The sequence below is a fragment of the Anser brachyrhynchus genome (assembly GCF_964034855.1).
Source record: "Anser brachyrhynchus genome assembly, chromosome: 3".
Lineage (NCBI taxonomy): Eukaryota > Metazoa > Chordata > Aves > Anseriformes > Anatidae > Anser > Anser brachyrhynchus.
This window is the reverse complement of record NC_137696.1, coordinates 21,419,903-21,432,014: the sequence shown is the minus strand read 5'-3', so window position 1 is coordinate 21,432,014 and position 12,112 is coordinate 21,419,903. Positions and strand designations below refer to the sequence as shown.

Sequence of the window (12,112 nt, the reverse complement as noted above, 5' to 3'; positions counted from 1 at the left end):
TTTTTTGGCAGACTGCCACTTTTTTTTTTTTTTTCACACACACAATACTTCCTGAGTAGATTATAGCATGGTTTGGTAGGATTAAAAAGTCAATAAAAATTAATAATCAATAAGTGTTGACAGCATAGCCTGCCCACAGCCTGCAAAATTGACCAGAAATGTTAACTTTGGAGCAGAGAAGCAAAAATACAATGCAGCAGAAATTCAGAAGTCCAGAGGGTTGAGGAGGGCAGTAGTCCAAAATTATCGGAAACACTTTGTTATAATAAACAGTGGCCATAAAAATTGAATCTTAACTTTAATAAACATTTTTCACAAGAACATCAAGACCTACTGGCTTATGTTCCATGTCCAATACATTCCAAGCATGTTCCAACACAAAGCCATGCAGTTCTTCAAACTACTTCTCTAAGCAAGTGGAACGTGTTCCAAGAAATTAGAATAAATTCCTCTCATTCATTATCAGAGTACCCAATATTGGTATAGAGAAACTTAAAGAATAAATTTGTTTTGTTTACTTCAGCTTCCCCAATATTTAAGATACAAAAAGTAAAATAAAAGAATCAAGATACTTTGAGTAGCTAGTTGTCCTTTGTTCTTCTTCATCTTTAATACTTTCATATACTAGCTGATCTGTCTCCAGAAAAACAGATGATCACAGAATCGTCTAGGTTGGAAGAGACCTCCAAGATCAACGAGTCCAACCTCTGACCTAACACTAACAAGTCCTCCACTAAACCATATCACTAAGCTCTACATCTAAACATCTTTTAAAAGACATCCAGGGATGTTGACTCAAAGCACAGAGCTGACCATAAACGCAGTAGTGTTTTGCAGCCTGTAACCTCCAAGAAAGAGCATGTCTTCCTTTACAAGGCATACACAAGGAATCCTTCCCTTCCGCTCTCCTCATTACAGTTCCCAGTAGATTTTCCTTGTTATTGTACCAGAAAAGGATGGTTTCATGTCTAGTTGAAGATCTCATTGCTTCCCTGCCTTTATGTTGAGCTGAGCAACTATTATGCACAGCCTGCTGTGTAGATCCATTCCATTTCACTAGCTGAACATAAATATGTTTATATTGTGATTTCCATGCAAAGACTCAGTATCTTAGTTCTCCTACACCTCTTTTTTCTGATGCTCCAATTCTGTTTTATCTGCTTTTTTCCAAACGCATAGATGTTACCATGTCTTGTCATTGTGAACTGTCATGCCTCATTTCCAGTGACTACGAACTGACATCCATCTTCTCAGACCTTCACTGCCTCTGACCCTTTCTTTCCAGAATCTCAACTACTGTTATTTCTCAAATCAGGTGGTATAGGTTTCTCATCATCTCTGATGCTGAAATGAGTGTCAACCTTCCACACTGTATTTCTTCTGTCAGTATAGCTAGCAACTCTCATGCTTATGTCAAATCTCTTCCACTCCTGTCAAGAAACTTAAGCACAGTAGTTACAGCTCATGACTGTTTCAGTGCCATCAAATACCAATACTGCATATTGCAGTGAACCTGACGTAAAGTCCCACGTATGCCCCCTTCAAATGTCATCTCCTGCCAGCTACAACTATGCATATCAGAAACAACTACGTTTTATATAAGAACACTCCTGTCATTTCTCGGGTTTTAAACTAACTGCCCAGTGAGTCCGAACTGACTCAAACAGAAGACCAAGCATGTGTCATCACAAAGGTCTTAAGACATCAGTAAATCACCAGAATGATGCCGTTTCAAGGCAAATAAGGTTTTCAGACCCGTATTAAACACCTGCATAAAAGAATACGGCAATATGGATCATAGTTTGTGTACTCCTTCTATGCACACAGGTTAGATTAGTCAACTTTAAACAGAGTGTTAATTTCAAACAATAAAAAGCCCACTAACCCGTACAAGTACTTCGAATAATACAGTGATCTATAATTGGACTGCAATTCACGGTAATCTCTAAGCAGTGGTGTGCATTGTGGTGCTGAGCAGATTTGTCATCAGGATTGAACTGAAAAGGAAAACAAATATAATATTTATTGGTTCAGGCATTGAAACAAAATTTTTAAAAGCTCCACTCAAATTTGATATTCTTACCCTGATTGTCATATATCCAACATAGGCATCTTCAGAACCCTCCATAAAAACGAAGGTGGAATCTCTAGTGTTTTCTATTATAACTTTATCTGCTACTTTTCCAGGAGCTGTAAAACATTAAGAAATTTACATTTTAGTGTATGTCAGTGAAAATAAATTCTACAGAATTCTATTCAAAGCAACAACAAAAGAAAATGAACGTGATTCATGGCACAAAAATCTTGATGTCAGAAGACCTTGACAACAGTGAATTTCAAAGAATGGAGAAACTAGTCTTAAATGATCTTGTACCATTTTATTATTTAATAACATGAGAAGATCTTCTCTTGTATAGAGCTAGTTTTTCTGAGTTCAGTTTATTAGAATTTCTAGGAAAATTGAAAACCACAAACTGAAAACCTGTACAAGAACAAAAACAAAGACAGTAGCAACAAAATACCAACACGTTTTCTGAATACAAACTGAAGAAACCGTTCAACAAACCTGGATTCCAGTCTAGATACTAGTCTAGATGCACTGTAATTCTGTTATAAAATACAATTTAGTTTGGTATTCTAAACTTTTATTAAAGCTAAATACATACATTCCACCACTAATTTGAACCAATTTAAGCATCTACTTAGTAAGCTGTTCACGACCTACATGTGACCCCTCAATGCCTCTCAAATGTAAGATTCAATGTTTAAATCATTTCTTCGTTTACAAGAAAATCTTGCATACCTAGACTGAACTCTACTTCTGAAAACATACAGAGAATTTTTCAAAATAGTTCATTTACAGTTTCCCACAATCTGGAATTTGATTTCCCATACGTTAACAGCAAGGCTCTGCTATATTCTTTATCCTTAATCTGAAGGGAAAATAATGTTTACATTGGTATTACAAAAGCCAGCAGAGGGAGCACAAGTTAACAGTCTTACAGTGGCATAAATTCAGTGATACTTATTCACACGCAAGAGTTTGTCCAGTTCAAAACTGCACATGAAATATGCAAACCAGAAACCTTCATATATGAAATGCAAACATGGAAGTTTCACATATTAGAGCAAGCTATGGGAATGATTTGGAGTTGCAACTCTGAAACAAGAGATATGCAAATGTGACAGATATTTGCCCTAAATTCAGGTTTTGTTTTTTTTTTGTTTTTTTTTTTTTTACTGAAGAGCCTATTCACAGCATTTCTCACCAGCAGATCTTTTTCTGTTGTCTGTTGACACCAGGTACAGACAAGTGGTATGTCCTGTTCTTTAGCACTCAGGCAGAAAGGTGCCAGTCAGAATGAAGCAATATTTACATAATTACCCAGCTTGTTCTTACTACTTAAAAGCCAGATCTCTGTTTTCACTACTGCAGAGCTGCAAATGTTTTCAAGTAGTCCAATCTAGCTCTTTGTACCACTATGCACATAGCAATAGCCAATACCTAAAAGAAGCTGTATGTTGTCACACAAAATGCTTTGCTGTGACCTGTTAACGTTTCTATTAGCTGTTTTTCTCCATCACACAAATGCATTGACATATATACATTAGTACACTTCAGCACCTGAGAAAGAATGGCCACACAGTACTGCAGCCAAACTAAAACTAGAAAATGAAGCGTGGTCCATGGCAGAAAATAAGAGCCATAAATCAATATCGGAATTGTGTTCAATCCCAGGGAGCAAGGAGAATTTGTACTTTGGATGCTCTGAAACACTACCTAAGCAAAGCAGATAGATCTGTGGAATTGTGTTTGGAAGTGCTTGCCATACTCTTGCTTGAGGTTCTCTACAGGCATCTCCTTCCTCTTAGCACAGAAGAGAACTTACAGGTCTGAGTTTGGGTGGTCCCAAAATGTCTAGTATGGAACATCCCAATTAGTAAGACCAGTGCATTTAGATGTCCCACCAGGAAAAGACCGAAAAGGGAAAAGGGCATGTTCAAGGACTGATTTTATTCTAAATGCAAAGAAATACTCTGAATAATTCTTTTGCAAAGATGCTGCAAACAAACATCTCCATTTCAACTTTTGGCTTAGAATACTTTACAAGAGAGAAACCAAAAAAAAGAATGGAAAAAGAAAGAAAAGTGCCACTAGTGTTATAATCAAGCAAAACACTGCTCTTACGAGTTCTACTTTGCCATAGTCCAAGGGAGACAATACCCCACAGGATCAGAGTTGGTTCTCAGTTTAAGGACCAAAATGTGACAATTTAAAAATAATTTAACAGAAAGCCTATGATAAGAGACTGCCAAAAGGAATTAACTGGATGTTGCCTCAGAATTATTAAATGCCTAAAAAAGGAAGTTTTCAGTACATTAATAGGAAAAAAGCAATAGATTCTACAGCAAATAATTGTTATGACCCTGTTCAATCACATCAGGCAAAAGATGCCGAGATCCTTTTAGATCTTGCAGCATACAAAATCTATGAAAAGGATACAGCTCTAAGCTTGGCTAAAATATTTTCAATTCAAAGATACAGAACAGGTATCTAAAGAAGAGTTCAGTCATATTGAAGTTCTTTCTTGATCACAGGAAGTATCTAATTATGACAGTCTACACTATTTTAGATTCTGCTACCCTTAAAATTACAATCATTTCTATTATTGTCACTACTGCTTTTTCACGATTGGAAAAAATCCTTTGATAATCCCTTTTTCACTTACTTGCACATTATGTAAGTGAAGTGGAAAATAAAGGAAAAAAATGAAAGCTGTATCTCCCAAAATACAGAAAAACATATATAGCTAAGACTGTCAGATCAAGATACCTGTCTGGACAACTGCTGAAACAGTTAAGACAAGACGTTTCTCATCTTGAGTGAGTTGAGCACTTCATGGAAGGCCTGTACTCCTGCATATATCCGACTCCCTACCCCACCACTTGTTTTCCCCTCCAAACCCTGGACAATAGAACTTATTTTTTAAGAAGTTCATAGGCGTTTTTGTCCACGGAACTGGATGCATCCGTTTCCTAAGAGACAGTCTACTCTTGCGCCTCCTACTTGAGAGTTCAGATAAACCACATTACTAGTAATTTAATTTCCTTTACAACAAGGTTATTTACCCAGTTGATCAAGGGAAACCAGTAGATGGGATTTTTTTCTTTTAGATTTCAAAGCTTTTGATACTGTCTCTCACAGTATCCTTCCAGACAAGACATCCGGCATACAGCGAGACAAGTACATAGTATGGGTTGGGCTCAAATTGATATAGTAAATGGGGTTACGTTAGGCTGGTGGCCAGTCACCAGTGGGGTTTCCCAGGGCTCTATTTTATGGCCAGTTCTCTTCAAGGCTTCATTTATAAAAAAGATCTGTACGCAGGGCTCAAACACATACAAACTCAGCTTGCAGATGATACTAAACTAGGAGGAGGTGTTGACTCCATTGAGTATAGAGAGGCCTTGCAGGCAGATCTCAACAAATTGAAAGGCTGGGCAATCATAGAATCATTAAAGTTGGAAAAGACCTTCAAGATCATCTGGTTCAACCATCCCCCTATCACCCACTAAACCATATCCCTAAGCATCACGTCCAACCTCTCCTTGAACACCCCCAGGGATGGTGACGCCACCTCCTCCCTGGGCAACCCGTTCCAATGCCTGACTGCTCTGAGAAGAAAAATCACACCTCATGAACTTTAACAAGACCAAGTGCCAGACTCTGCATTTGGGATGGGGCAATTCTGGATACACATACAGACTGGGGAACCAGAGGCTATAGAACAGCCCCACAGAAAGGGATCTGGGGAGTTTTAGTTGATGGCAAGATAAATATGAGTGAACAGTGTGCCCTGGAAGTCAAGAAGGCCAACTATGTTCTGGGAATGCAGTAAGCATCACTGCTAGCTGGTCAAGAGGAGTGGTCACAGCACCAAGCCTGTCTGATGTGTTTGGACGAGACTCTTACAGACATGGTTTAATTTATAGGTAGGGTAGTTCCTGTGTGGAGCCAGGAGTTGGACTTAACGAACCTTGTGGGTCCCTTGTAACTCAGCATATTCTATGATTCTGCAACTACAGTAATACTCCTAAAGGCTTCCTTCTGAACCAGACTACCTCCCCTAGATTTAACAAATTTAAACACCAAAATTGAACAGAACAGCAAACATAGGATACCAGGCATTATTCTGTAAGAAAATTTTGCTTATTTGGGAAAGAAAAAAATTCTTGAAAGCTTGAAGTATGTAAAGCTGTCTTACTAGTAATGCTGTGCTTCTTCAGAAGTCCACAGAAGCAAGTGTTAAAGAAGATTGAGTAGAATTGCAAAGAGATTTGGTGCTGTCTTAATCCCACCATTCTGAAAGGCATACCAGACTGAACTGAGAGGAGGTAGTTCTCCAAGGCTTAGTGGTTCGCTTTGTTTTCTTTTCAGACATGTTAAAATTGAATCCCTCTACAATCTTACTGACCATTCAGTGCAGAAAGTCTGAGGAAATGAAGAGACAGCAGTGCCAGAAACTGAAACAAATACATCTCACATTTCTGGTTTACTCTTAGAGATTTTGTTCCTCAAGACAGCTATTCTATTACAAAAGTACAATGCAAATCCCTTGCTTGTAAAGAACTGCAGTTAAAATTATTGTTTTCTGAATAACTGAGGTTAATTGCAGTGGAAGGGAATTACTGAAACAGAGGGTATTTCAGACTTGAGAGTATGCGTAAGTTTAACCAGGTATCAGAGATGTCCTTTCAAATTTCATGAAGTAATTGAGATATTTTGTATCTTTGAATAGTACTGATCCATTTTTTTCTGGATTTTAAACACTGAAAGACTCTTGCCCTATTTGTACCAGTAACTATAACTGTCATCCCTTAACTGAAGCAGAAGCCAGGTCAGTATTTTGATACTGGTCCACAGCTATGGCTGCGTTAGACAAGCACTGCAGCACAACGGTAGTGAAACCTACAGAGTAAAATCAGTAGTGCTGAGGAGCAGGCACCCATACCATGTTTGTTGCAGGACAGTGAGGGAAGATACGACTGACTTTAGATTAGTCACAGCTTGGTCCCTTTGACCGAATGCACACTGACTACTAGATTGCAGCAAGTGCATACCAAGAACATGTCTTAGATCAGCCTCATCCAAAAGAAATCTCATTTGTGCTCTAAAACCTCTCCACAACACAAACCAGAGCACCGTAATTGGAGAAGTTCAGGAGGTTAGTACTGAAGTGCAGTCCTGAACCAACACACTAATTCAGCTGCACCTTGCAGATTTGCATGGACAAGTTTTGTTGCAGTATTAAGTCTTAATCTTACTCAGTTGGTCAAAGCATTTCTCACTCCAAGACAGCAAAACCCAGGCAAGAAGTGCCAGAAAGAGGTCCGCTTAAGAACAAAACAGCTGGTATACAGAACAAAAATACCTGAAAAGGAGGGACTTTTTCTGGTCAGGAAAAAAGGCAGTACCACGTTTATGTCGAAAAAAAGAAAAAAAAAAGCAGAGCTGACAATTGACTTATGGTCACTATAGAAGCAAAGACACTGAAGACCTCTTAAATAAGATCTGTACCAGATAAAGAGAATCAAAGTTCTTATCACTCTGAGAATGCTAATCTGAGCAGTACAACACAGTAAGGACAGGAGAAGCAAATTGCTAATTTAGCACCACAATTTGCAGACAGGATCTATTATTTTATATTAACTACATAAGACTTTTAGAATAGGGAAGAGTTTATTTATTTACTACTCCATACAGGATTCTTCTTTAGAGGAACAGCTGAGAAATGAACAAAGCAAAAACCTCTAGTTTCAGAATCTTTCTGCTAGATGTTCTTATTTCCTAAGTCAAGATGGAGTTACGATGCTTAAGAAAATAGGACAGATACTAATTTGGTCTTGCTCTCACTACTGGATTTTACTCAGGAGATAAGATATAAAAACAAATTTCATAAGAACCAACTGAAAATTTCAACTGTAGTCATAACCAAATATACTTCCTGACAAATTCAATTTTTTTTTTCCTTCTAATGAAATAAAGGAGATAAATAAGTTATTCCAAGAACTAACAAGCAGATAATAGTACTTCAGTCCAAAGCATCAGCCATTTTTTTGTTAGTGACACTTGTACAGAAAGTATTTATTCATTATGCTCAAGACAACAAACTGGCATTTATACCAGATACTTAATATACAAAAATATCTTTGTAATGAAGGTGGTAGTGAACACAAGTCATGCTTTGAGACAAAGATGTTTTCAGTTTAAATACCTGCACCGATCATGGTGATTGGAGATTCTATATATATCCATTCATCAGTATATATACCAGAGTGAACAAAGATAAGTCCATCAAAATGAGCTTCTTGAACTCCACCAAGAGCATCCTCAATGGTATCATAATACTAAAAGAAGAGTCAGAAGTTTAGAGAGATATCCATAAAAAGGTATACAAATATTCTTAAGAATAACTGCTTTAGAAACTTACCAACATATTTTCTCTTCCTTTATATCTTGCAGGATTACTGTAGAAGTGTTCAGCAAAACCTGGCTTTACATGTGCTCCTTTGTACTGAAACAGGCAAAATAATTTATGATAAGCTTGCAGATAGGTGGATCTGAATGCACAGCCAGACACCTGCACGTACATACAGACAAGGGGTCTACTAATCCCCTAATTAACAAGCCATTTCTTGCTAATGGTTAGTTCTGGGAACTAAGGGTCATATTTGACCTCCCACGTTAGGGAACCCAATTGAAAATGGCAGCATCAAAACCAAAGTCTGAGTCTTAAAACAGTGAGTGATCGGCTAGCTCACTTACACAGCCAGAGGCATCTGAAATAACTTAAATTTGTCAGTAAGCTCTTCACGTACCTTATGAACTCCACAAATTTCCATCTTTTGATTTTCTAGCTGCTTGCCACAGAACAAACTGCACTTATGTGGTGAGGAAAAAATAATCCTGTATACATTCACATCTGATTCAGATACCAAGTTTGTCTTCAACAAGCCTTAGCGGTTCATTAACCAACGTACACTGCATTTTGTAACAGACTCGCTTTGATATTTTATTTCCATTTCCTACATTTTTCAAATATAAGCCATTTTTATAGTATTTTGATATTTTGGATTAGAGGTTCAATCACATGCCTTAAAGGTAATTGTTTAGCTCCAATCACATCAGCTGTAAGCCACCATTTAAACCCAAGTGATGTTAATAACGTACTGCTCAGTTTACTAGTGGAAGAAGCATATGAATCTCATAACCAGCATGCACACAGGCTTAAAAATATACACGACAACAATATACTTGAAGTTTATTTGTGAGCCACAGACCATGACAATCTCTTCCACAGAATTTCATTGATGCAATACATGAACAAAACCCAAGAGAGAAGAGCTGGATGCTCAAACATTCTACTTAAGCATGATCTTTCTCTAAAGTGTGCCTCAGAACAGGAAATAACTTCAGATATTTCCTTATTGCATAAGGGTAGAGAGATCTCTACCCACCTCCTTAGTCTCATCATCTCATTTACTTTAAATTTGAAAAAACTTACTTCAAACTCCAAAAACCAAGTCATTACTATATAGTCAGCTATATTTCAGAAGTCAGTTTTTGCTTTTATATACCATATTGAAATTGGAATATAAATTAATACTACTGTTACCAGTTGCTGAAAGCTTTCTTTCCAGGGATTTGGATGTTCATATTCTTCTGGATTAATCTGATAAAATTTACCAGCTTCAGGATGCATCATTGGACGTGTGTACTCAAATACTTCCATATACAGTCTTTTCCTGAGCAGAAGTGTGAATCAGGAAAGAAAATTAGTGTACTACTCATAACTCCTCCATTTTAATATACCACACAGAAAATTAAAATTGTTTAATACAGTCAGTGACAGTGAATTTGACCACGATCAGTAACAAACACTTCGAAACACTTTCAAAACAATTTCTCTGTTGGACTGGCTTTTGTGTTTCTGTAAAATAGCTTTTGAAATGTGTTTCAGAATCCACGTGACCATGTTTCTCAACATGTAATTTCAATTCAGGGAGAAATCTTAGTTAGCTACACTGTTTTTGGAACTGGAGTCCAGTTGTGCATGAACTGCAGAAGTGTTTTAGCATATGAAAGCTAGCATAGTAAGAATTACAAAACTTAAGACAAAGTGAGCTACTATTTAATCCTCACCTTGACAAAAAAAAGCTGCAAAAATACATTCACAGAAGACCAATGATGCACTGTATCTCAAAAGAAATTCCATCAATGAACAGATTGCACTGATTTAAAAAGAAAATAGCACACCAAGCACAACAACTGGATTATTTTGATTAATACCAGAATTCAAACAATTGCAGTGTCTGAACCTGTTATTTAGTTTTACAGGATGACACCAAATCTTAGAAATTTTAACTCAGCTAACAGGACACCCCCAAAATTGTCTTTAGGACAGAAAAAAAAAAATCACTTCTGTGATGTCATACTCAGGCTTTGTTCTTTTCGTCCTAATCTTTATCTAAAACTAAACAGAAAAACAAAAACCCACATCAAACCCTAGCATGTGAAACACGTTACTTTCCCTTACAAAATAATGTTAATTTAGAACCCATTTATTCAAGCTCTCAATAACCCAGGGGTGGGGCGAATTCATATGTGGGAAAAAAACTTCAGTATCTAAGCAATAAACAAAAAATGAAAACAAAACCAAATAAAAATATCTAACACTAGACACACTAGCACTTATCAAGACATTAATTTTATTTTTTGGGTCAGGTAGAATTCCCACAGAAACCTGAACAATTTAAAGGGAAGGAGTGGCTACTGAAGGAATACCTCACTGAATTCTAAAGCAGCCAACTACTGTCTACACTACTAGATAATCAGTTACTGTTTAACACACACAGATATTTGTAAGTAAAAAATAATACTTGTGTAAACAAGATATATTGAAATACAATTTGTTTTAATTCAACTAATTGCAACTCCTAACTAACATTTCAAATTTTCTATTGTAACAGAATCTCATGCAGCACATCTTATATTTTCTCTAGATAACGAGGAATAGCTTGTTCACTTACCACAAAATTGGATCATTAGCCAGCTCACTGAAGCGTTTACACACACAAGCTGCTCTGCAGAGATCCTGCTCCAGCAGGTAGGAGAAGATCTTTAAAACCACTTCATCTGGCAACTTTTCCTGAAGATACTGTTCTGCAGGTGCTGCTATTAAACAGTAATCTATGTGAGATTGACATATTTAACCAGCCCAAATTCTAATCAAAATAAATCACCAACTTGCCATTTGCAACATTCCCAATCACAATTCCAAAATCTCAGATTTTAAATCCCTTCATCTAAATCTAAAGGCAAAAAGAGGTAAATGGTTGATTCTGGAGTCAGGTAGAAGTTACAGACTGACAAAAACCAGCTACTAAACACGTTTCAGTAATGAAGAGCCACTGTATCTATTATTACTATTGCCACACATGACAGTTTATACAGAAAAGACCATCTATACAGTTTGCATTCTCACAAGGACCTTCTGTGTCAGGTATCCTTACAACAGAGATGTTCTATTTGCAAAGGTCACTTCTTTGGTTGTTGTCTTTAGAATCTTTTCTCAGGCAAAGCCATACAGAATAGCTTCCAAATTTTAGATTTCTATGCATGGCATTAAAAGCTCCTGCTACACTCATAATGCAATTATATCCATGTAATGCTCCTTGCATTATTAATTTTTTTCCTAGAACATCTGAACCAAGGGAGCAATACAATGATTTTGACTATTACAGGAAGATGACTAGTAGGCCTTCTGTCTCATGGTCACTTCAAATTTGAGTGAGATTCTGAAAAATGGTTGCCAAATGAGATTTACCTACCTACCCTACCCCCAACAAAACAAGACACCACACAAGGTAAGCCTCAAGCCTTCCACAGGCAAAGCAGCATGAACAGCTATGTTATTTCCAGCTAGAAGGGAGAGAATACATGAACTGCAAGGACCAGGACTGCGGCTTTGGCAAAGATGTTAAGCTGTGGTTTACAGACCACATCACCAGAAGCTATGGACTATCAAGAGAACTGATTAAAGCTGCAGCA

General features: G+C 37.1%; 1 protein-coding gene across 3 annotated transcripts in view; it reads right to left on the bottom strand.

Moving 5' to 3' along the window:
* The window catches only part of FBXO11 (F-box protein 11), a 73,839-nt gene that overhangs the window by 19,173 nt on the left and 42,554 nt on the right, over positions 1-12,112 (bottom strand). For 2 of the 3 annotated variants that reach the window (XM_080587600.1, XM_080587602.1), the window contains exons 4-9: positions 11,092-11,236; positions 9,678-9,807; positions 8,493-8,576; positions 8,277-8,409; positions 2,084-2,190; positions 1,886-1,997 (exon numbers count right to left, since the gene is read on the bottom strand). In XM_080587600.1, coding sequence (XP_080443726.1) covers positions 1,886-1,997; positions 2,084-2,190; positions 8,277-8,409; positions 8,493-8,576; positions 9,678-9,807; positions 11,092-11,236 — 711 coding nt within the window. The remainder of the gene's footprint in view (positions 1-1,885; positions 1,998-2,083; positions 2,191-8,276; positions 8,410-8,492; positions 8,577-9,677; positions 9,808-11,091; positions 11,237-12,112) is intronic. The other variant, XM_080587601.1, reaches the window with a different exon arrangement.